This window comes from Nyctereutes procyonoides, unplaced genomic scaffold (genome assembly GCF_905146905.1).
Source record: "Nyctereutes procyonoides isolate TBG_1078 unplaced genomic scaffold, NYPRO_anot_genome, whole genome shotgun sequence".
Taxonomy (NCBI): Eukaryota; Metazoa; Chordata; class Mammalia; order Carnivora; family Canidae; genus Nyctereutes; species Nyctereutes procyonoides.
In genome coordinates, this window is record NW_026575030.1 from 26,597,795 (window position 1) to 26,624,125 (window position 26,331).

The following is a 26,331-nucleotide window of genomic DNA, read 5'->3' on the forward strand; positions in this document are numbered from 1 at the left end:
AAGGGGGACCCCGGGCGGGGTGTCGCGGGACCCGGTCGCCTGGGCCCCCCTCTCCTCCCGGTCGCCCCACGCGGAGCCAGGCGCAGGGTCCGACCCAGACCCCGGTCAGCACGTCAGGGACGCGGGGCAGGCCCGGGGCGGCCGAGGCCCGGAGCCCCCAGGCCTGTGCGGGGCGCAGCGGGGAGGGCTCCCCAGGCCCCCGCCCCTCCCCCCCACGCCCGGTTCTCCGTCTGAGATTCCTTTGTTTTCCGCGTGGGCCTCGCAGCCCTACGGCGGGAGGAGGACGTAGGGCGCCGGGGCTATAGGGGAAACCAGCGGGGCTGCGGGGCCGGGAGCGGCGGGAGCCCCGGGTGGCTGCGGGGCGCGCAGGGGAGCCCCTCGAGACCAGCCCTCGGGAAGCACACGGGCGAGGAGGAGAAAAGGTGCCTCGAGGGCAACGGAGTGAAGGGCTCGACCCCGCGCAGCACAAGCTCAGAAACAAAATCTTGGCTCTGACGAAAGATGGAAGGTGGTGCAAGGCTGCCTCTGAGTTAGGCACTTAAAATGCACCATCTTTGTTCTCCTCTATCTTTATAAGATAAATGCTGTTTATTCCATTCCAGAGACAAGGGAAAAGTCAGAAAGTTAAAGGTTCGGTCTCAGGTCCTAGGTCACTGAACCCTCCCCCTCCCCAGCCCCTTTGCTGAGGTCTGCTTATACTATGAATCAATCACCACCACTTCCCTTTCTTTTCTTTTTTTTTTTAATTTTTATCTACTTATGATAGTCACAGAGAGAGAGAGGCAGAGACACAGGCAGAGGGAGAAGCAGGCTCCATGCACCGGGAGCCCGACATGGGATTCGATCCCGGGTCTCCAGGATCCGACCCTGGGCCAAAGGCAGGCGCCAAACCGCTGCACCACCCAGGGATCCCCACTACTTCCCTTTCATTCTTACGTAGTTTGAGTTCCTTCACTACCAAACATAAAGTCCTAATAATACACCTTTTACCGAGTCATTTACTTCTGGGAAATTTTTTAAAGATTTATTTATTAATTTTAGGGACTGAGCAGGGAGGAGGGGCAGAAGGAGAGAACTTCAAGCGAAGTCCCTGTTGAGCGGGGAACCCAACGCTTGATCCTAGACCCTGAGATCATGACCTGAGCTGAAACCAAGAGTCGGAGGCTTAACAGGCTGAGCTACCCAGGCACCCCTCCGGGGATCTATTCTAAAGAAATATAACATAAGAGGCATATGCCTCGAAATATTCCACTGTGGCCTTCTTGTTAAACGTAGGGTTTGATAACTAGAATAAAGACCAAAGGTATAATGCTAAGTGAGAGCAAGATACACACACACACACACACACACACACACACACACACAACGTAATCACAACCATATGGAAAATATACATAGAAAAAAAACCAGAAATAAATTACATCTTTTCTCCTAAAATGTTTATATATTTTCCAACTTCTCTATAATATGGATAAATATGTATTATTAGTAAATGTATTATTGTATTATTATTATGTATTATCACGTATCATTTAATTAAAATATTAAAATATTTATTTCAGAAACTTTCCATAATCTCTCTCTCTCTCTCTCTCTCACACACACACACACACACACACATAAAACATGAAATCACTAATGAACAGGAAGTTACTAGGCTTGGGTGAAAGAAGATACAATGTACTTGAGTGATTTTTCCACCAATTGAAAGATTTTCCATAATTTAAAAGATACGTGGAAGCTAGAGGGTACGGGACAATTTTTATACATCTAAGATATTAATGAAAGGGAAGACCATGTCTTATTGGGCCAAAGGAGAGGCAAATATCTGAACTTTAGAATACACAGAAAGGAAATGATGAGATTGAGCTGATTCCTGATTGACAAGGACATACTGATTCATGGGGAGAAGGGACCACGTTGGAATGGAACTCTTAATGGCAAAGGAAAGAATATATTCATAAACATTATTACTTAGAAAAGGAGGTAAAGCAGTAACAGGTAAGGTAATGTTGTCATGAAAGTTTATTTTACAGCAAATGTATTTATCAAGAGAATACTTTCTAATCGTGAAGATTAGATATGCAAAAACACAAACTTAATATGTTTATGTTTGGCCTGAGATTGTTGATACCAGTAGAGTATTTTGTATCTCAACCCAAGCGGATGATAATTATGCTCATTTGGGGTTAGAAAATGCCTAACAATGAAATGGCCCCTTATTTGGAGCTCATAACTTTTCTATGAGGAGGGAAGGGGAGAAAATCAAGAAAGCCACATGTCTACATGCTGTGTGTTCCTGGAGATCCTTATGCAGCAGCAGGAAAATACAAACTAATTCATAAAAGCAGGTTTCTTTGGTTTGACAACTTCCAGTCTTGTGTAAGGACCTGGTAGAATGAAGAATACAGCAGTATCCGTCAAATAATCTAACACTAGATAATAGTATGAAAATCACCGATGGAGCATAAACTGTGTTGAGAACCTATGTTATGGTAGAAAGCAAAATTCTTATTCTGGGATTGAAATCTAGGATTCTCCAGGTGGTTAACAAACCACATACAAAAAGTTCCCTGTTGGGGCTTAAGGATGTCTTGGGTATTTCTAATTCCCCTCCCTTGACTCTTCCCGACAAGGGAGATGCCTTACTGATGTCACCTCTGTTGCTGATCTCACTTTTTCTCCCCCAACTATTGAAAGCTGTGCACCCTATACAAGGAATGAGGTGGAAGGACATATTAGATTCAGGGCCTTGTGAATAGCATCTCCCCAACACTATCACCCTCCAGTCTTCCCAATTTCATCACTCTGTTCTCCAATCACTGAAGTAGGTTACAGGGGGAGCAGGAGGAACCACTTTTTTAAAATTAAAGGTTACTAGAGCCAAGAGATAGGATGTTTCAGCACTAAGACAAGGTTAGTATTTCTATAAATACTTAGCAGTTAAACGAAGAGATAAAGAGCACAATGTGTTGTTTGGATATAACTTTGTGTCCGTGCCTAGATGGAAGGAGGGAGCCCATCCTGCTTGGTATCCTGTAACTCATGGAATGCAGTGAAATGTTACCTTTTTAAAATTTCTTATGCTACAATGTGCAGTGAATTCTTAATACCTCCTGTCAAAATCAAAGAAGGTAGCAAAGAAATCATGTTATTTGAAAATTATAATAGAGGAACGGAAACCATTTTGGTTTACTGCCTAAAACAGCAAACACCCAATATATAGCATTTGGATGACAGTTGGGTCACAAAATAAAGAATTTTCTGACCCTGCTCTAAAATACCAAAAAAAAAAAAAAAAAAAAAAAAAAAACCAAACCCCACAACCCTCTAGAGGGTGTTTTATAAAAATATGTGATGAAATCCAGAAGGTGCTTTTATCTCATAACACCCATACCAGAAAGATTAATCTCTGTGGTCAGTGTCTTGTTCTGGTTGGGGATGCGTTTGAGCCCAGCTTTGGAATCTTCTCTAGTTAGAACATCTGTTCCACAGTTGTTAATGTTTGTTTGGTATTGCCCAGAAGAAGACAGCAGAAGGGAAGAATTTTTAACAATGAGTCCCAAGATAGACTAGATCAGCGGCATTGCTTATTTTGAAAAGGCTTTTTTTTTTTTTTTTTTTTGAGTAATGTGACCTGTATGTAAAAAAAAAGGAGGGAGCAGGTCAATGGACCAAGAGATGGATGTCCATCCAATACTGGAATGCAGTTCAGCTTGTTTTCACCACTTCTCAAATTTTCTTCCCAGAAATATTTGTTCATTGAGTTATTACTACATTCCACACTAGGCTTAGTTTTTTTAAAAGATTTTTAGACAGAAATTTGAATGTTCAATTTAAAATAATCATAAGTGAGAGATTGATTCTATAGTATTCAATTAAGAGTAGGCAAGAATAAATAAAATCTAGTTGTTTTAGGAAATCTAAGTAAAATATGTAAATAGTCTATATCATTTGGTAATTTGCTCCGTTAGCCAAGAAAAGAAGGAACTATTATTTCTTGAGCTCAGTCAAACCAGATTACATTAGTTGATCAGGAAGTAAAATATCTTTTTATTTTTCTAAATAATGTGAGGTTCAAGATAAATCAAGCAGGCCTGAATTTGCAGAGTGAAGAAGTTACATTTAAGGCAAAAATCAAATTATTAGATGACATTTTTTTTAATTAGACGGTAACTTCTCTGTCATTACTATCTTTAAATTATACAACATCATTCGAGACTTCCAGTGGAGATCATTTATAAAGATGCTGAGTTTTACCCAGTAAAAAACTACTGAGACCTAGCATTTGAAAACTTTGTAGAAACAGCTGGGTTTAGTTTCAGAGCTCTAAAATCAAATTGAAAGAGGGAAAGATCCTAATCCCTCAAACCATCTGTTCAAAGAACAGTGAAAAAAATGACGACAGTTTTCAGTTTGGGGAACAATGACCTCTTAAGTGAGATCTGAAAGTCCCTTTCCTACTCAACATTTCAGCTGATCCTCACAACATCCCTGTGAGCGTATAAGGTAAATATTTGTACCCTCTTAGTGCAGATAAGGAAACTGAGGCTGCTCACTCCCACCACACAAAACATCATTAGCAAAAGCTAGTCTTCCACCTAGGTTGGCCACTTCAAAAATTCTAAAGTTACTCTTCTGTACCACCTTCCAATTCCATTCTTTCTTCCTTCAGATCTGTCTTCCTTTCTTCTTTCCTCTTGTTTCTTCTTTCTTCCCCTTCCTCCCACATTAATGGAGATTCCTCTCTAACGCCAGAAATTATTCTACATCGCTAGTGTTCACATAAGAAACTATACCCACTATGGCAAGAAGGCTAAGAATTATTCATAGAAATCTAGAGAAGAGGCATGAATGCCAGCCCTGTTTCTCTGCCTTATTTCTTTTTTTTTTTTAAGATTTTATTTATTTATTTGGGGGGGGGAGAAAATAAGAGCAAGAGGAGGGGTGAGAGAGGCAGACTCTCTGCTGAGCAGGGAGCCAGACACGGGCTTGATTCCAGCACCCCAGTATCAGGACCTGAGCTGAAGTCAGACACTCAACCGACTGAGCTACCCAGCCCCCCCCCCCCCCCCGCCTTATTTCTATACTCTTCCCATTGAAAACGGAAACTTCGCTATCCTAGAAAACAGAAAACAGCACATTACATACGGGTGCTGAACATTTTTTGCCAACGAACTGAATTTGCGTGGGTGTTCTGCAGGCCCTTTGTGAAATGTCATCAAACCAAACAAAACACACAGGACACCTGGACTGTCCAGAGGAAAGGTTCCAGGGCAGACCTCAGGGTAACAGGATCTCAGAAAGGAGATATTAGTGAGGTCAGGAGTGGGCACATGAGATCAATGGTTGGCTGGGTGGGTGACCCTCAGACAAAAAAGAAAAAGGAGTTTTGCTGATTTGCAGATTTAAGCAGCAGTGGTTTTCAAACTTATTTTTTTAAAACATGAAGTGTTTTGTTCAGATACACTTTACCCCAAAGCATAAAACAAATAGTACTGAAGAAAGCAAAAATGCTCTGCTTAAGCAGGGTAGGGGATCCCAGAGCCCTCACTCTAGGCCTCTGTGATGTCCCTCCTATGGGAAAAGCATAGCACAAATTTAAGCTTGTTGATTAATTGATTGATTGATTGGGGAGTTGGAGGGGAGGTGGCAGGCTTCGTGTCCAGTGCAGAGCCTGGTGCGAGGGTCAATCCCATAACTCTGAAATCATGACCCTAGCCCAAATCAAGAGTTGGATGCTTAATGATCTAAGCCACCTGGGTGCCCCACAAATCTAAGTTCAATTGCATTTAAATACCCCTCAAAATATGTAAGCAAGCCCAATTTTTTAGGATTAAAGTATAGGCTCCCAAGAAAGTATTTGAGGGAGAAATCCCTAACTCAAGCCCAGTCCAATCCTGGTGGGTTTCAGAGAAAAGGGGCAGCTGGTCAGGGATGCTTTTTTTCCCAGGAAACCTGATTACTTATCTTCAAAGCTGAAAATCTACCTGAAGCAGGATAGGAGGCATGAAAATAGATGGTTTGGCTTCCTAGGGAACTCGTTGGGGGTTATTGGATTGTTGGGGGCTGCAGTAAGTTTATCCAGTTCTAAAATAACAGTTTTGTTTAGAGAAAGTTATTCTCAAACACATATCCCTCAGTCCTGCCCTGGGAAATTATACTTTTTTATTCCTTTAGCAATTCACTATGTTTGAAGTATACTATTTTGGTGTTCATTTTCTTGTCAGATCCCCACCCCATGAAGCAGGCTGGACAAGTATTATTATCCCCATCCTACAGATGAGGAAGCTAAGGCTCAGAAAGATGAAGGGACTCCCAACAAGCTCACATGACAAATACGTAGGTCTTCTGATTCCTAATTCAGAGTTTTTTTTTTTAAGATTTATTTATTTATTCATTCAGAGAGAGCAAGAGAGGCAGAGACACAGGCAGAGGCAGAAGCAGGCCCCATGCAGGAAGCCCGATGTGGGACTCGATCCCGGGTCTCCAGGATGACACCCCAGGATGCAGGCGGCACTAAACCGCTGCGCCACCGGGGCTGCCCCCTAATTCAGAGCTTTAAGCATACCTGGTATCTACACAAATCTTGTGTCCTACTACGCACAAAGTAAAGGCCACAGATTTGGTGTTACCAGTTCTGAGTCCTTGGGGATCATCAGTGCCCTCTTTACACAGCAGATGTAATAATAACCTGTGTCATCTCACTCACAGGATTATGAAGGACAAATGAGACAATTTGGTAAAAGCACTTGGTAAATGCACCATCTAAGGGTTAGTTACCCCTCCCCTAACCCCTGCCATCTTGGCAGGTTCCCTGTCCTTCTATTAACTTAGGACTTTACTTTTACAAACTCAAAAATATTTGTCTCATAGCCTCTGATGGCATCATGCAAGTCTCTTGCAAAATTCAGCAGGTGGCCAGGGCAGTCAGCTAGCCATACTTTTGCACAACCTCAAACCAAAGTTCTCTCTCCCTATGTTGGAGATTCAAGGATGTGCAGCCAAAAGCTCCGCAGAGTGCTTTACCCTGGGCCCCAAGCCGTGACCGTAGGACTGAGTCCAGCTGATGTGTTTAGGGGGGCCTCGTGGGGTGTGTGCATGGGGGAAGCTGGGCCTTCACAGTCATCACAGACCAGGCTCTTTGTCTTCTCCTTGGCAGAATCAGAACCTGAATTTGGCAAGTCCATCTGAGAGTGATCCATTCTCTGCAACCAAGTTCTGTCAGGATGACTCTGTGGTATCTAATGGCAATTTCATCTTTTTTAAAAAATAGGAATTCACAATTGCGTCTAGCCTCTGTATAGGTGGGGGCCTCCATCAGGAGGGCAAGTTGCAGTTGATAAAAGTTGTTGATAAAAGCAAAATCAGAGTAAAGAAAGTTGGAATAATTTAGGGAATATGTACGCTTTTACAAAATGAAAATGCCTTATTGTTTTTCCAAAGTATAAACATTATACATATACATTATTTAAAAAACCCCAAAGCATTAAAAAAAAAAAAAGCAACGTGGCAAAGTATGCAAAAGAAAGAAAAAGTTGTATTGTTAATGTTTTGAGTATATCCCCCCAGACTTTTTCTTATAAAAATAGTGGCTCACAGTTTAGCGCCACCTTCAACCCAGGGTGGGATCCTGGAGTCCTGGGATCGAGTCCCAAATAGGGCTCCCTGCATGGAGCCTGCTTCTCCCTCTGCCCGTGCCCCTCCCTCTCTCTCTCTCTCTCTGTATCTCTCATGAATAAATAAATAAATAAATAAATAAATAAATAAATAAGTTACCGAAATAGAATTATACTGTATATCTATTTTGTGAGCTTTTTCACTTAGATATTGTTGGACATCTTTCTATGCCAGTAAATATATATCATCCTTTTAACCAGCCTTATAATAAAGGATATTTTTCTCAGGCTGTGAGGTAGTTTTATGAACCCTCCTTCTCTGTTAAAGGCAGTATCATCTGGGCCTCTTCTCCTCTTTCAGGGATTCCTGATGCTGGGTGGTTCTGAGAAATACACTGACCCGTTATTTCTGGCTAACACCAACTGGCAGCCAGAAAACACCACTGGCCAGCTGCACTTTCTCAGGCAAATTACTGTACTGTCCAGGGCCTCGGGCTTCTCTGTGTGTTAAACAAGAAGTTTGGATAACAATTTTCTGCGATTCTGTCAGCTCTGAAGTGACACATTAGCTTCTAGTTCATTTATCTCTGTGTTTGCCTTGGCATGGGATGATCCCAGCACACTGAATGAAAGGGGAGCCCTAGCTGTGCACCTGCACGACATACTTATAGACCCCGAGGATGGGGGTCTTGAAGCTGGCAGGGCTGGGGAGGCACCAGGGTGGAGGGGCGGTTATGTCAGGGAAACAACTCTCCTGGTTTCCTTCCAACATGGAAGTGGGTGATGTCTACAAGAAGGCATGAAATTCACAGCATTGCAGTAAACACAGCCTCTGGGGCCTGTTAGTCCTTTCTGAGCACAAGTGTCTAAACTGCCAGATAACTGTGGTATTCATAAATACCGGAATTCATTTCCCATTTTAAAAGCTCTTTGGTCTATATTTCTTTTTTAAAAGATTTTTATTTCTTTATTTGAGGGAGAATGCATGAGTGAGGGGTAGAGAGAGAGGGAGCAGCAGACTCCCCACAGAGCAGGGAGCCCGATGCAGGCCTCAATCCCAGGACCCTGGGGTCATGACCTGAGCCAAAGGCAAACTCTTAACTGATTGAGCCACCTAGGTACCCTAGCCTATATTTTCTCATCTAAGTCTCATTTCTGCCTTTTGGATGAGGAAACTGAGATTCAGAGAGTGTGATTTGCTGAAGACCAGTGGACAATTATTTGCAGAATGAAGATCCCACCCCACACTCAACCAGTGGATTCCTCCTCCACCTCCACAGTCTCCACATTGGGTACACAGTCACATGACAGATGCATGCCTCTGTGTAAGATACTCACGAAGACACACTCCTCCGTACCCACTCCACCACCACTAGGACCCAGGACAGCAAGCATTGCCCTTCCCTGGCTCCATCTACTCTTTTAACACATAGTTATGAGCATTATGCTAGGCACCAGTGGTAAAGTGGTGAACCAGGAGACATGGATCTCCATCTCACAGAGTTGACTCAGGGTCATGGAGAGTCTAGAATGAGGCAGGGATAGGGTGGATGTGAGGATGGTATATACAGTGTGATAAGAGCAGCACTGGACAGTACAGGGTAGGATGGAACACATAGGACAGGCACCCCACCCTTCCTCAGAGGGGTCAGGGAAGGCATCCTGGAGGATCCACTCTGTGACCCAAATGATGGAGTTAGCAAGACCCTTGGTAGCACTAAAGAGAGATAGGAGGTAGGGTGACTATTCTATACCAAGAGAGGAGCATATACAAACACTTGAGGGCATGAGGAGCATGGTACTTTTGAGAAACTATGAGAAGTATCGTGTGGCCAGGGGTAATGCTCAGGCGGGATGCTGGTGTTTATTAAGGCTAGGTCTCTGAGTATGACAGGCAGGTCTCTGAGTATGACAGCTGGTCAACCTTATTGGTGTTTATGGAGCTGATGTTAGTCTTGAGGGCACTGGGAAGTCATTCAAGGATGTAGGGAGTGATACTGGCGACAGGCTCTTAGCAGACATTCTCTTCATCAATCCTACTAGAAGATATACTCTGTCTATAATTTTTGCCAAATTATGGATGCTCAACTTCGGGATACGTTTCCTTTTTAGGCTGCCACCTGTTTCATTGTTGTTCACCCACTTCTTGGGTCTCTGCGGCCTGTGCTAGGATGGCTCAGATGACCAGAGCTCTGTGTTCAAGATGCCATGGATATGGGGCATGGGGCCAAAGAGCTTCTAACTATTCCCTATCCTTAGCCTCAGCCTTAACCCAGGGCCTGGACTCCAACTGACAGATATGGATTGACCAGCCAACATCCCTACAGAATATTGGAACGCAAGTTTAAAGCATAACTAGACGTATGTGGACTAAGCAAATTCAACCCTCATTATAAGCAAAGGGAAGCAGTATTAATATTCAATAAGTTATAGATAATAACAATTATCAATGAGATGATGCATGACTCCTACAACATATTCAATAAATACTAAATCAATTGATCAGTATTTAGATCATAAGAGAAATCTTATAGGAACATGTAAAAAAGGGAAAGAAACGGTTAAATAAATCAAGATATTTTATAAAAAGTATGTACATCATGCACAGAATATCTAGAGAAAGATTTCCAAGAAAATTAACACTAGTTACTTCTGGGATGAGGAACAGGGAGGATGAGGGCAGGGAAGGGAGGGAGATCTGTTTACTATGCCTTTCAGAGTCTTTACATTTGGAAACACAGAAATATGATACATGATTTAAGAAATAAAATTAACCTTAAAAACCCATCCATTCAGCAGAATCCCATGCAGTGATTAAAAAGAGTGAGATTGAGCTGTAATTACAAAAATGGATAGTTCTCCAAGATCTACTGTTATTTAAAGTTGCATATTTCAAAACATATATATGTTGTCACTTCGTGGGACAGAAAACAAACTCATTCGATGTGTACATTTTTTTTAGCACATACAGAGAAAGTTCTCTGTGCTGTTCAATTCAATAACCATTGGCCACATGTGGCCAGGTACATTTAAATAAATTAAAATGTAAAGTTCAGTTCCTCAGTAGGGCTAGCCACATTCAGGTGCTAACAGCCGCATGTGGCTAGTAGTTGCCAAATTGGATGGTGCAGACAGAGCACGCTTCCCTCAGAAAGTTCTGCTGTACAGAACTGGTCCAGTTGATCCAGCCCAGACTGACACATGGGACTGCAAGGATGTGAGAAGAGATCTTGTGCTTTATAAATCTCCATGTTGTCTTTTTTCTTCCTTCCTTCCTTCCTTCCTTCCTTCCTTCCTTCCTTCCTTCCTTCCTTTTCCCTTTCTTTCTTTCTTTCTTTCTTTCTTTCTTTCTTTCTTTCTTTTTCTTTCTTTCTTTCTTTCTTTCTTTCTTTCTCTTTCTTTCTTTCTTTCTTTCTTTCTTTCTTTCTTTTTTCTCTCTCTCTTTCTTCTTTCTTTCTTTTTTTTTTTTACAATTACTTTTATAATTTTATAAGAGAAGAGGATGGCTTGCACCTGTGGCAGGTGTTTATTCCTCATTAAAATCACATCCTGTATTTTTTTCATGACTCCACCAATTCCAATTAGGGGTCAAGGGATGGCACAGCATTGCCAGGGGAGCTATTCTCGAGGGAGGAAAGGCGACAACCGCTGTCCCGAATAGGAGCAAATGCACCTCCGGGAGGAGCACCTCAGGGCGGTGGCTGACCATCCAGCTAGTCTTGCTTCCTTCTGCTCCTCTGCTTTTCAGTCACAAGGGACAGGGTCAGTTTGAGCATCTGCCAGAGGGAAAAGCAGAGGCTGAAGTATTTTTAGTTCTTGGAGCTGTGGAATCTGGCAGAGGTCAGGCGGGCACTGGCCAGGGAGGCCCACCTCCAAGGGACCCCGAGGTCTCCTTGGAGATGGAGAGCTAGCAGAGTGGGGAGGACCCTGCTCTGAGATGGGGATGGCCATCCAATAGTGGAGTAGGAGCGCACTGGGCCAAGCTCAAAATGCCGCCTGGGAGTAGAACTGACAAGAATGATGGATGTGATAACTGCTCCATGGTTTCTTAAACTGGAGGAATGACAAAGGTGAAGAGAAACTTGGAAGGAAAAGACGTGGGATGGAGGAGAAGTCTGGCCAGGAGGTAGGTGGGAAGGAACGTTATAAAATTTTTCAACTCAAATAAAACTTGGATTTGAAATATTAAACATTGCTCTGGTTATCATCCACCAGACAGAGAAAAGCAAAATTTCCCAAGATTATAAATAGATGGAATAAACTGAAACTCTGGGTTATAACTGCCTGGGGCATTTCATTTTTCCTCCACCTGGAGGAAGTTTATTCCTAGACCAGGGTCCAATGTTTTTCTTACTTGCAACAGGAGAAACAGCAAAAAGGACACAGAAGCTTTAAAGGTGGCTCAAGAGTCTTCCTTTATCAAACTGGAATTTAAACTAGTATATTTGTGTTCATCGCTCTTTTTTTTTTTCTTTGGAAGATGTATAATGGTCATTTAATAATCCATTTGCTCTTATAAACCTATCCAAGCAGGTGGGTGGCTCATGCTTCACCCTTGTTCTCTTTGTTCTTCTTTTGAGAATATTGATCCTGCCATATTGTTTTACACCCAATGCCTTTGCTTAGCTTCTCCCCTCTGTCTGGAATATCTTCCTTGCAGGAAGAGACCTCTCAGATTCCACTCATCTTAGAAGATCCAGCTTCTCTGAGTCAGAATTAATGTCATTAATCTCCCATTGTGGTTTGTGTGAGAATCAGTTGAGAATGCGCCCATCTCCTGCATGAGACTTGAGCTCCCACAGGGACAGACAATGCACGTTCATTCCTGTGTCCCAGCTAACCCAGAGCCTGGTTTATGGTAAGTGCTGAACATGCTGATGTCCATCTCTTTCTCCCCTCCCGTCATCACCTCCCCTCCCATTCCCTTCATTCACTTTATTAATATCTATTAAGCCAATGTACTGTGGGGAAAACAGATTGTGGTGGGTTGAGTAATGGCACTTCAGAGAAGTCCACATCCTTATTCTGGAACCTGTGAATGTTGCCTCATATGTCTAGAAGGATTTTTGCAGATGTGATCAAGCTAAGGATCTCAGAACTAGGAGACTATCTTGAATTATCTGATGTAATCACAGGGTCTTTACAAGAAAGAGACCTTCTGATTTCTTAATCAGAAGATATGATGAGGGGCCGTGAACCAAGGAAGGAGGACAGCCTCTAGAAGCTGGAAAAAGTAAGAAAATGGATTCTCCCTGGGAGCCTCCAGAAAGGAACCGGTCCTGCAGACATCCAACACACAAGTAAATAGGGAATGACCCCAGTCTTCAAGGAGCAGATTTTTTTGTTGTTGTTGTTTTTTGTTTGTTTGTTTGTTTGTTTGAGGTGTTTTTGCAAATTTTCTATCTACACAGGGAGGAGACAATTTAGGAAACTATGACGGGTGGCAGTAGAAGTAGAGAAGTAAAGGTCTACACTTCCCTACCCTGTTCACCTTCCTAGATATGCTTCTGTGTACAAGCTTCCATCTTCAAATAAAGCACTGAGACGTGAATACAGACTCCATATTTGATTCAACCCATGAAGAGTGTAGTATGGATCCCTATGCTCTACAGCATAAGACTCTGTCCATACAGCCTAAGATTGAGTCAGATCTATTGCATTCAGTCAACTGTCAAAATGCATTTGTGAAGCAAAGAAATAGGCAGATGTGAAATAACCTATGGGCCAGCTAAAACTCAGGCCTCACGATGTTCTATCACTGATGAAAACAGGCTCATTTTCCAGGTGTACAGCCCTCCTGAAATACAAATGGAAACTAGAAGACTGGATGGCTGTCCCTATGATTATAGCCTTTTACTATTAACTCTCCTTTTTTTTTCCTTTCGATTTTGTTTTTAGGTTATTTTTTCTGATTACGAAAGAAATGTAAAATTTAGAAAGTTCGCCACAGTCCCACCCCCGAAATATTTATCAACAAAAGAAGTCTTAAGACTAGCATTTTTATGCATCCAACCAAAGAAGATAAATAATCGGATGTATATTAAAGATTTTTTTTTTTTAAAGAGGAAGACCCTAAGGATATACGGGAGCCTCGGAATAGTATGTGTTCTCAGCTCCCTTAACTTCCATATCTGTAGCATTACTCAGGAACCACATTCTGAGTAATGAGGCTGAAACAGGGTAAGATTTCCAATCACCAAGGAAATAATAACCAGAGTCAACACTTAACGGAAGGTTTGCTTAATTTTAGGCAGTACACTAGTTCATTTAGTCCTCATAATAACCTTGAGCAATAATATCATATAATCCCCACTTCACAGATGAGGAAACAGAGAGATCTGGTAAGCTTGTCCAGGGTCACAAAGCTAGTTTGTGGGAGAGCTGAAATTTGAACCAAGGCAGATTATCAGCGAAAAAAGCCACATGCTAACCAACCACCTTGTCACACAGCTTCTCAGAGAAGAAGTTCATTGATATCACTAATCTGCACCTAGTAAAGCAGGAAAGCAAACAGAAGTTTTAAAATAAGGATTAAAACAAAAAGGCTTTACGAATGAAGACATCCCATTCCCATTCAAATTTTAAAAGACTCTTTTCCAATTCAAATAGTAAAAATACATGTTTACTGTTGAAAATTTGAGCAATGTATAAAGTATAATGAAGAAAAATAAAAATCATGTGGTTTCACTCAGCTGCTTCTTTCTGTGGGCTCAGGCAATGTTTCTGAAAGCGAGATCTGTAGACCAAAGATATCAGAAGCACCTGGTGTTCATCTTTAAACATGTGGATTCTGAGACCCCATCTGAGACCTACAAAAGCAGAACCTCTGAGGGACCGACCTCAGATGCTGCTATGCAGTGGCACTTGACAGCTCGCAGCCCCATAAATGATAGAACTCATTCAGTGAAGCCCCATGCTGTCCGGAGACCCGGATACTACAGGACCTCGGCAAATGCCTACTGGAAATTCTTATTAGATGAACATTTGGTTTCAAGGAACCTGAAATGGAATTTAAGGAGTATTTCTAATACTCCTTATAGTGTACTCACAGTCAGCTAAATTTAATTAATATTTTTTGACTTTTGAAATTCAATTTTAAAAGTAAAAATTGCACTTTTTGTCATTCTTATGCCCAGTAGAGTTTGAGTATCACTGCCCAAAGCTGAGAAAGAGAGGTCTAGAATCCTTTGAGACCCAGAATTCGAAACCCATGCCTCCCACCCCCCACCCTCTAAGGCCTACCCACTCCCCCCTTGCCTTTCTGAAAACAAATCGTCATTAGGGGCAGTAGAGGAAGGGGAAAACCATGTCCCATTTGAAAGTCAGACTTGGGGGGAGAAAAAACAGGTTACTCCATGAGTATATTTTCCCCGACCTTCAGCTACAGGCTCTGTGCCCAGGGTCCAAACACCCCCGAAGGGCCCCCAAGCAGCGTTTGCATCCTCAATTCTGATTCCCATTCGGGAGCCCCGCCTCTAGCTTTGCTTTTCCATCAGGCAAAATGGCTCCTCTCCATTAACATCAGGCCCATGTTCTAGCTATTAGCCAAACAAAAGATTTTCCAAATATGGACCCAAAAAACCATGTGCACTTTAAAGGCCACAATAAGCTTAAATAGCTAAAACATATTTAAAAAAAAGAAAGCCAACAATTGACGCCAAAAGCGTGAGTCCTTAAGGAGCAGAACAGCAAGACAAAAGCCAGAAAGAGGAACAAAAATATGCATTGTAGGGGAGGGGCAAGCAGGGAGGTGTAGATTTATATGGAAGAGCTGACATCATTGTTTCCCAATAATACTCTGCATGCAGGAAACAGATGGGAAAGAAGTGGTGGAAGGGACTACTTATGGTAACAGGGCATGCTCTCTGTTTAGAAGCCTGCCATTTGGAACCTAAACGTTTTACTTTGAAAAACTGGGATGAGAACTCCATTGCCAGAAGTTTTATTAAACCTGGCTAACTGCTGCTGAACTTATCACCTTGGCGACGCATGGTAAAATGGAGCTCTGTATCAGACCCGGATTGACTGCCAGCTGACCTGTTTGAGTCCAGAGGACACGGAGCTGTGGGATGGGGATTGCGTGTGGGACAGTCCCACTTTCAAGCCCTGGTTCTTCTACTTCCCGGCTGGGTGACGTTAGGCAAGCTACTTAACCTCTCTGCATCAGTCTTCATCTAAAAAATGGGCGACAAAACAGAACTTTCCACACCATGGGGTGAGGCCGCGGTTGCACATTGATGCCCTCCTGCTAGATTTAATCATAATTAGAATGGTCAGCTAACATCACGAAAAAGAGTTTTCTCTTTTAACAGACTCCCTCACTGAACCAGTTGCCACTCTTGTTATGATCAGCTACCCTGCTTCCTCCTGAGGGTCGCTTCAGATCTCCTGCCACTGAAGACAGCTTCTGTCTCCCCAACCACGGCCCCCCATGCCCCAAGCCTGGCCACCCTAAGTCTCAACTCCCTTTCCCAGAACTTAATGTCTCCTCCCTCAGGGTGCCAGAAGTCATGACCAATACAAGTCTCAGGCAAAACCATGTCATTTCCTGTCTGTAGACACCAAGCATCCCATCTCCCCCTCTATCATTTTTATTGATTTTCCCCCCTGACAGACAACCCACTCCAATGGCTCTCTTTCACTCCACCGCCTCGCATGTAGACATCCTCTGGAGCCCTCATTTCATTCTCTGTGCTTCTATTAGCTACCTTCCCCTCCGGCGACCCCACCAGGCTGAGAGCAACTTGAGAGCATCTTTGTAAATCCAAGAGTGTCTTGCACAGTTCAGCCCCCTTAAATACTTGTTGCATTGAATTGAAAACCCCATATGAGATGGTTTCTGAATAAAAACATGAAAAAAAGCCAGGGAAAGAAATATGCATAATTACACAAATTAGCTCAGATGCCTGTCACGAAAGCTATAGATTTATTTATAGTTTGCCAGATTCCTACTTTATATATCAAACGTGGTGTCTGTAACAGTAAGGGATGGTATATGTTGCTGGGGGGGGGGTGACATTCATCCCTCTCTCCCTGGGGGAGGTGGGGAGGGGGCCCCAAAGGCATTCTGGGGCAGCATCAGGCCATGGGCGTGGTACCAGGGCCTGGTATGCATCAGCCAAGCTTGAACTAGAACAAAGAGTGCCTGAGACTCTATCCCAGAAACTCAGTTGGTTCTGGGGCACCGCCAAGAATGTGGTTCATACCAAGGAGTAACTGGTGAGGCACTAGGAAAAGGCAGTGTTTCTGGGGCATCCTGTGCGAAGTCTGGGTCAGCTTCTATCTTGGAGGAGCCATAAGCCCCCCTGGGGAACCTTAAACAATCTTGGATCCCTGATGCTGCAGCCCATCGGCAGCGTCTCCTGTCCCGAGCTTCCTAGAAGGGCTCTAGCACTGACTTCCCGAGGAGGAAACAGGGTCAATCAATCAAGTGCTCTGTGTTGGCCACAGGGCTCACCCTGAGAGGCCCGGTGCACTTCCAAATCTGCGAGAGCTGCTGAATGCGAATGCGTCGGCCTCCAGCAGAGCCCACCGCTGACCTGCCAGTTAGAAAATAGAATAATGAGGGGAATGGAGATCAAACTGGGTGGCTCTTGACGCTAAGGCAAAGGGCGTTCCACAGGGAAAGGAGGATTGTGGCTGTAGTGGGCAGGGAGGGGCCTGGAAGGAAAAGGTGGGGTCTGGTTGGTCTTGAAAGCTGGTAGGTCTAGAATAGATGTGTGTGCAAAGCACCTTGCAGAGGGTAAAGTGCCATGCAGATGTCCAGATGTAATGGCTGTAGATGTCCATAATAATATTATTATTATTATTAATGATGTAATGGCTGGGGGAAGAGCTAAGCAAAGAGAGAAAAAGCTATTTTTTTTGTAAGGTTATGGGTTTTGTTTTGACAAAAATGTGTGTAAATGCCAAATTATAAAATGTGCTATTCTGGGGCATTGTGTTTGTGCCTAGAATGGTGGCCTTGGGAATCAGGTAGATCTGGATTTAAATCCTGACTTTTGGGCACCTGGGTGGCTCAGTGGTTGAGCATCTGCCTCTGGCTCAGGTTGCGATCCCCGATCCCAGGGTCCTGGGAACAAGTCCCACATTGGGCTCCCTGCAAGGAGCCTGCTTCTCCCTCTGCCTATGTCTCTGCCTCTCTCTGTGTGTCTCTCGTGAATAAATAAATAAAATATTAAAAAAATAATAAAAATAAATCCTGCCTTTCCTATCTCTATAATCATTGTAAGATAATTATCCTCTTTCATCTAGTTTCTTCCTCTATAAAATGGGGATTTAAAAAAACCCTGATTCTTACAGATGTCAAAAAATATTATGTTGTATGTATAAAGTGATGCGCACAGTGTAAGCAATCAATGCATGCAGTAACTCTACTACTAACAAAAATAACAAGCAGGTCTGATTTGCGGTTTGGCCTTCTTTTCTGGGTCCCTTCTCTCTTTCCAAGAGGACTTCTTTTCCTCCTTCATCCTTTAGCCATCTAGCAGCATCATGTCCTCATCTTTCTCCATCAAAAGTTACTCTCAGAAAAAACCTAATACCAGTATCTGCTCTTCTCTGAATTGCAGTGAGCATCTTTCCTCTGGGTGCTCTTTATTTTAAGCCTTACCTAAAACTGCATCCTGGGGGGAGGGTTAGAAGGACAGGCCCTAGACTCCTGAAGCTTTCTCAGGCTGTAGCCCCACCTCAATAAAGACTTGAGGCCAGCCTTTTGAAGGAGGAACATCAAGACCAATTAAACTCAAGCGTGGCATTGGTACCACGCTTCGAAATAGCTCAGAAAATTGGGTGGGATATGCACCCATAAGCAAAAAGAAAAGTCATTTGAAGGGAGGGATGAGTGGGAAAAAGCTACAACTCAAGGCAAGTCATGAGTGAAAAACAAAACCATAAAAAAAAAACAAGTAGCTCCAAGTTCCCGGGCCCCAAGACCGGTGTGAAGGAACCACAGAGAGGACAGTGGAGTTCTGAGACCCAGAGGCCAGTGGGGGTGGACAGCTCAGCTTGATCAGTCTGTTCTGGAGGAAATGAGCACCAGGTCGCCCCAATTAGAAGGGTCTGTTACTACTTCGTACCAAAAATATTTAGTTCCAACATCTAATGGAAAAAGAGCGAAGTGGGGGGGGGGGGCGTGCATTTCTTATCCTCAGATTAAGTCCTGGACTCTTCTTCAGCCCACCTGCTCCTCCCACCCACTGCTGCCCAGCCACTCCCACAGCCACCAAATCCCAGCGAGGTGATTCCCGGGAACAAACACTCCCCAGCAAGTGTTCCAGAGCAGCCTAGGTCAATCAGCTTCTGGAATTCAGAAACTGTTCTCCCCTCCTCCCCACTCCCACAGAAAAGTTTTCCAGCTAGCCTACAGATGCCTGCTGGATGGGGGGTGGGGGTGGGGTGGGGTAAAGAGGATGCAGCAAAAGCTACAGCTCCAATGACACTGGAGAGCTTCTCCAGTCTATGGAAAAATGTCTTCCTGCTTTCATCGTGTTTCCCTCTGCCCCAGCATTAGGCCAGGCCTGCTCCCTCCTCCTCCAGCAGATGGTTCACTTGACTCCAGGGAATGTCTGGGGTGACAGGTCCGCAGTGCCAACGCCTGAGCCTCCTGAGGCTGGAAGGCATCTGGGTGGCCTCTAGCGGGGGTGGGCAGGGGAAGTGGAAGGGCGAGGCCACGCCTGCGGTCAAGGGGCTGTTGCCATGGGTCTGGACAGGGGCAGGAGGGAGGGGTGCGGGGAGATGAAGTAGCTGTTTCTATTCTCTGTGTGGGTTTTTGGCCACATCCAGACTATACAGAGTAAGATTCAGGCAGGCTTTGTGTTATCAGTCGGTTAAACCTTAAGGTTTAAGGCCTTAATTCTCCTCTTTTGGTTCTTTCTGTTCAATTCTGGGACCCAGCGATGGGGATGCCCCTCTAAACCCAAGCCGATGAGGTTGCTGTCCTGTCCACACAAGCTCTGCTTCCTGGATCTGATTTCTCTTTCAGTTCCCTTTGGGTTTAGGAGTAGCTGGGGCTCTTTCCCAGATCTTTCTGAGGGCCCTTTTGACTCAAATTGACATTTTGCTCTTGCACTCCCGGGCGGCTCTGGGAAATCCCTGCATAAATGGCCTCTTCATTCAGTGGGGCAATCAATCTGCTTCCCATCCCCCTTCACGACTGATTAACCCATCCAACCATATCATTTACTTATTTCATTGTAGCCCTCGCTCATTCAGTCATGGATGGTAGGTGGTTATACTAGGGCAAGTCTAGGGTTTTATAATAATAATAGCTACATTTGTGGCTTTCCATATGCATGTCCTCTGCCAAGTGCTTTGCCTGTATGAACTCATTTATCTTCCTGTCAGTCTTCTTACTGCCATTTCACAGATGAGGAAACTGAGGCTCAGAAGAGGTAAGTCACTTACACCAGGGTTGGGAACAGGCAAAGCTGGCATTCAATGCCAGACAGTAAGCTTCCAGAACTCTCAATGGGAGTCCCCAGCAGGGGCACCTGACTTGGGAGGTCAGGGAAGGTTTCCAGAAGCAGCTAAGACCTAAAGAATGAAGAATGAGGTAGGGAGGGTGTGATAAGGATGTGCCAGGCAAGATGCTGGGGAGGAAAAAAAGGAAGCCAAAGCGAGTACCTGCCCTGGTTCTCCAGGAAGTGTTAAATCCTGCTTTGGACAGAAAAATACTCACCTTCCTTGCTAAGACTTTGTTCCTATTTCTGTTTATCTTATCTGTTTAATTGTAGATAGTAGCGTTTACATGTTCTCTTCAGTTATGACAGCTAGTTTCAAAGCTTTGTTGAGGCCTTGGTTTCTGAAAGTTTGTCCACATCCCTTAGACTATACATTTCTCGAGTCTGGGGTGCATGTTTCTTTCTCTCCCACCGTACCTCAAAACCTACTTATTATTAAAAAAACCAATAAACAAACTGAGAGAATGACTTAGCCTCAGAAATTATACTTTTAATTTTTACCTTTCTACCTTTCAATCTGATAAGAACTAGAAAAAAATCTTCAGTAATAAAAGGCTCACAGTTCTTTTCAGACATTCAGAGGATGCATTGTGAATCATTCCCCCTTATCCAGGGGGAAAATGTTCTGTAAAACCCTACAGTGCAAGTGGTGGTTCCCAAATCTGCCTACATATCGGAATCATCTAGGAAGCTTTTAGAACATACCCATGCCTGCCTGGGCACCAAGAGATTCTGATTGAATTGTTTAATTGAGAAGGGATCTGGGCAGCACCTTGCATCACCCCCCGCCCCTTTTTCTAAAGCTCCTCAGGTGATTCTAACATGCCACCATCATGGCAAACCCCTGGCTCAGACAATATCCCCTTTTCTCAGGGATCAAATAAAACGACAGATAGTTTGGAAGGGTGAGAAAGTCCTCTTAGACTTCGTTGTGAAGACAGATGACACAAATGGAGGCAGGAGACAGCTTTTCCCACACATTCTCCTACTGGTCCCTTGACTCCTGGCCCCAGCATTTCCAAACCCTGTGGGAAGACCCTGGGCACTTGGTTGAGAATGGAGAGGTTAAAAAAAATGCTTATGGATGCACTCTGGCCTCACAGGGCTTCACCTGCAGCCTTCCAAGCGCAGGTGACAAAATGATGGGATTTTCATTACCTAGCTTCAAGCAATGACCTTCATATTCAGTGGTCAAAAAGAAGACCACAGAACTGTACTATTTTCCTCATATCAGCAAGGAAGAGATGCTCTTTTCCCTCTGCTCCAGGCAGGAAGATAAAGTTATCTGGTTCCCGGGAGAGATTGAGGGTTGGGGTGGCAGTCATGGTGCTGGCCAAGTTGGCCAGGAGCAACTTTGTGCCATTCTTGAGTGTTCTTACCAGGCTGGAGGCAAGTGGTCAAGGAAGCAAAAAAAGGCGGAAACTGGCCCTTCATGTCAGGCCTGTGTAAAGCTGGAGATGATCAACAGCAGGATCTGAACTTGGCATCTGCGTGGATGCCACAGAAACTGTATACGTGTGTGTGTGCTCACACCTGTGCATGCATACGTTTCTGTGAGAAGCGGTTTCTGGTTTTCATCAGCTTCCTAAAGATTAAGGATGGTACTTGGCCCTGAGCAGCTCCCGCTCTGAGCTGGACACATATTTGTCCCCCACACACCCCTGTCCTGGTAGATTTATCCAGCTGAAGGTAGCAGGGCTGGCCATAGCAAATTACCGAAGTGGATGGCACTCACTCTTTACAAGAGGCCCCAGGGGTGTAGCTTCCCCATTTTCAGATGGCCTGAGCACAGCTAATGGTCACCAGCTTTGTCTTCCTCCCCAGCTTGGGGCTTTCCCTCCCTGTCTGAGCAAAAGGGCTCTCTGGGCTTCCCTATATCTCTGTCTTCTTCTGCCCTTGTGCTCCCAGACCCGAACCCATTTTTCTCTGTCTCTGCAGGATCATCACCTTACCCTTGACTCCAAAGTTCAGTAATCACCGTGTCAGTCTTGTGGGCCCTCCCCAGGCTTCTGGTTTCTAGTTACTATGCTGACTTGTCACCATCAGGACTCTGGGTTGAACTTCCAAGGTGATGGGCAAAGGGGCAGTGCCCAGGTCAGCCTTTCCCCCCGGGGGAGCAGAGTTCCAGGCCTTGTCTACTAACCAATACATGTATCAGAAAGTCAGTGAGGAAAACACATAGTTTTAGAGAAAAACATTAGCACTTAGCTTACTGATGCTACACTACAGGGAAAATAAGACGCAACTATATAACTAGTTATAGATGTGGCAAAAAAATCCTAATTACTCTCATTTATATAAGCTGTTTATTATGCATGCCCAATTCTCATGTGGCACAAGAATGGTGTCTAGATCATTAAGTGGGTCAGTTTCCTTTTGTTTCAAAGCTAAACTGTATTCAGGTATGTCAGACTTGAAAGCTTGCCGATCCAGTGACAGGGCTGTCTGCTTTCAATTTAGGAAAAAAAAAATCATTAGAGGAGAATGTTGGCCTAGATGAGGAAGCTAGGGAGGGGAGAGGAGCCTTGTAGGTCAGGTCCCTCCGCATCCTCCATGATTTACTGTATGAACTTGGGCAGGTCAATTTACCTGCCTGGGCTTCCTTGCCGTCCCTGTGCCCTTTCCGCCCCCCTCACTCCAACACCAAGTCTGGGAGCACCAGGTACTGGTTTTCGATTTTTTTTCTTTAAGCAGGAGGCCCCTTCCTTTTTTTTTTTTTTTCAAATAAAACCTGTATAGAAACCCAAAATATAAAGCAGGTGAAAGAAGAGCTGCCGAAGGCTGCCTTTGGGGTGTCTTCACCAAATGCTGAGATTCCTCGTTCATCCTATGATTCTGACATTGCAAGAATGGGGCAGGACTGGCAAGCAACCCCATGCAACTATCATGCTTGAAGGGGAGCCCAGAATAACACCCACATGGTGGACGGGGGCATCCCAGGAGCATTTGTAGTGAACCTGGACTTAAACCTGCAATTCCTCACAGAAACAGGTGGAGGGAAGCATGTCATGCTGAACTTCTGAGGGTAGTGGGTAAGACGCACACTCGGAGTTCTAACACCTTCAAAAAAGTTCAGGCCGCTTTCATTTGAAATTGCCCTCTCCCAGGTTATTGGAGAGGATGAAATGAGTTGACTGTTATGCCTTGGTTTCAAAAGAGGCAGTTTTGAAAACTGTGGTCCCCCAAGCTCTAAGATACTAAGCCATTTGTCCTAATGACACAGCAGACGCTGAAGTCTGGAATACCGCAGGAATATCACACCACTGCAAATTACTAGGTGGTGCTGAGTCTTTAAAAAACAAAGCAAAACGCAGAATTGAAACAAAACCATTGCACTGTTTTTTTGAGATGCACGCTTGATATGAGCTAATCAAATGGTTTTTGAGAGGGTTTTCCTGGAGGCAGAATTATCCTGCACAGTTAAACAGTCCTCCAGTTTCCTCCTTTGTTATAGCTATGGGTAAATACAAGGCCTATATAGTGGACTATTCTCTCTCTCACTTATGTTCCTGAAGACAAGGCCTTTTTGTCACGGGTATGCTCAAGACCAGTCAACCTTACAAAAGGAGTCATTTTCTGCTCAATTTCCCCAACTTTCCTATGATGAAAAACTTGTAAACTTCAAATGCTGTTATTGTATTCTAGATTGTTTTCTTTCCCTCTCCCCCAGCAAATGTTTAAATTGTCTCTACTCTGCAGGATCACCCCCTGCCCGGCTTTTTTTTTTTTTTCCTTTTTCTTTTTCCTGAATCCAATCTGACCTTGCAAGCAGAGAGAGGTGGCTCTCCTCTTCTTCTCCACACCCTAAACTATTTTAAAATCCAGGCCCTCTGACCTTTTTACAACACTCTTCTTGTCTGACACACCAAATGCTAATCCGAGAGCCGAGAGGGGGTAAAGGGTCTTGGAGGGGGGGGGCGGCTGGGGAGGGGAGGGAGGGAGGTACCATATATCTGGCATCAGTTCAGAAATTCAGAAAATGTTTGTGCAACCACTCCCCCGGCCAGGATCCACCGCACCCCCTGCCTTCCAGCACATTAATAAAAAAAGATGTGAGCGGATGAAACCGGAGAGCCCAGGAAGGACACCCAAGGCGGTCAGATCGTGCGCCCGGGCGGCGGGGGTGGGGGGAGCCCCCCGATCACCGCCATCCCACACGTCCAGCCCGCATCCCTCCCCTCCCGACTTCCAAACTTGGAGATGAGGACCTCCGGCGCGTCCAGCCCCAGCCCGCGGATGGCCGGTGGGAGCAGGAGCAGCGCCGCCCATAACGGCTGCTGTGGACCTGCGGAGGGGCCGCCGCCACCGCTGCGCGCCGGGGTGGCCGCGCCGGGCACCTCAGCAGTCCCACACGCCCTTCAAAAAGAGAGGGGGAAAATCACGGAGCCCCCAGGCCTCGCGGGCGCGAACCTGCGGGGTGAGCCCAACACACCCCACAAGGGTCCGCGTCCCCCTCAAACAGAAAGCAAAGCCGGGTCTGGAGAGTGGGGGGGCGGGCGGGGGTGCGCAAGGCACGAAGGCACCTCACCATCCTGTCCTGAGCTCTCCAGATGCTCGGTCAGGTCACAGCCAAAGGCTCCGGCGGCGGCTCCCTTTCGTTTCAGCTTCTGCTTGGCACCCTTGTTCTTCATGAGTTAGTCCCGCCGAGGCTGGCCTCCGGCTCCCCTCCCGAGGGCTCGGCGCCGCGCCCAGGCCGCTGTCCGGGGTCGGGGGCGCGGGGCTCCTCCGGGGCCGCGCTGCGGGGGGCGGGGGCGGGGGCGGGGGCCGGCGGCGCGGGGCGCACCTGGCCGCCGGCAGCCCCGGGGGCGCGGGGGCGCGGGGGCGCGGGGCGCGGGCGGGGGCGCGGGGCGCGGGCGGGGGTCTCCTCTGCGCGGCTCCCGGGCGGCGGCCGCGCCCTCAGACGGCTCGGGGCGCGCGCGGAGCCAGCATCCCGGCCCCTCGGCCGCCCGCCCTCGCGCCGTCCCTTTTTTCCTGTCTTACAAACCGAGGCTCATCCAGCTCAGGAAACGCTGGAAGGAAGTCAGCCGGGGAGGGGGCGGGGGTGGAAAGTTTTGGCAGCTCGGCGCTGCGCGTGTACGGGGCCGGAGGAAGTAGGTGGGTGGGTGGGTGGGTGGGTGGAGGGGGCGGGGGCGGGGGCGGGGGGGCCCGGAGCTCCGGCCCCCGAGCCCTCCGCGCCGCCCGGGAGGAAGCCGCCGCGCCCCCGGGGCCCGCAGCCCGGCCGCCGCTTCCTGCCCCCCGGCCCCCCCCGCCCCGACCCGCACCCCGCACCCCGCACCCCGACCCGCACCGCGGGAGGCGGCGCCCGGCCTCCTGGACCCAGGCTGCCAGGTGGGCCCCTGGCCGCCCCCCGGGCTGCCCCCGCCACCGTCCCCTCCACGCCCTGCGCTTCGGTGCCCGCTCCGCCCGCACCCACACCTGACGGCGGAGACAAAGGCAGGGCCCCCGCCCGGCGACCTGCCGGCCAGCGGGCTTCCGCCGGCGCCCGCAGCCGCCTCCCCTGCGCCCAGGTGCCCCCCACCCAGGTAGCCCCCGGCCACTCCCAGCGGCCTCCCCTGCGCCCAGGTGCCCCCCACCCAGGTAGTCCCCCCCACTCCCAGCGGCCTCTCCTGAGCCCAGGTGCCCCCACCCAGGTAGTCCCCCTCCAATCCCAGCGGCCTCCCCTGCGCCCAGGTGCCCCCCACCCGGGTAGTTCCCCCCCACTCCCAGCGGCCTCTCCTGAGCCCAGGTGCCCCCCACCCAGGTAGCGCCCCACTCCCAGCGGCCTCCCCTGCGCCCAGGTGCCCCCCACCCAGGTAGCCCCCCACTCCCAGCGGCCTCCCCTGAGCCCAGGTGCCCCCCACCCAGGTAGTCTCCCCCACTCCCAGCGGCCTCTCCTGAGCCCAGGTGCCCCCACCCAGGTAGCCCCCCTCCAATCCCAGCGGCCTCTCCTGCGCCCAGGTGCCCCCCACCCAGGTAGTCCCCCCACTCCCAGTGGCCTCCCATGCGCCCAGGTGCCTCCCACCCAGGTAGCCCCCCACCACTCCCAGCAGCCTCTCCTGAGCCCAGGTGCCCCCCACCCAGGTAGCCCCCCCCCACTCCCAGCGGCCTCTCCTGCACCCAGGTGCCCCCACCCAGGTAGCCGCCCCCCACTCCCAGCGGCCTCTCCAGCGCCCAGGTGCCCCCCACCCAGGTAGCTCTCCCCCTGCGAGGTTAAGGGAACACTGGGGGGTGCCGCGTTCTAGCCACTGCCCAGGAAATCAGATTTCTGGTTA

At 46.8% G+C, this 26,331-nt stretch overlaps 1 protein-coding gene across 1 annotated transcript in view; it reads right to left on the bottom strand.

The window, feature by feature from the left end:
- ARHGAP31 (Rho GTPase activating protein 31) overlaps positions 1-24,795 on the bottom strand; it is a 109,687-nt gene extending 84,892 nt beyond the window's left edge. The window contains exon 1 of the mRNA XM_055316525.1: positions 24,609-24,795. Within this exon, the coding sequence (XP_055172500.1) occupies positions 24,609-24,711 (103 nt within the window). The 5' untranslated portion in view covers positions 24,712-24,795. The remainder of the gene's footprint in view (positions 1-24,608) is intronic.
- Between the last annotated feature and the right edge of the window lie 1,536 nt (positions 24,796-26,331).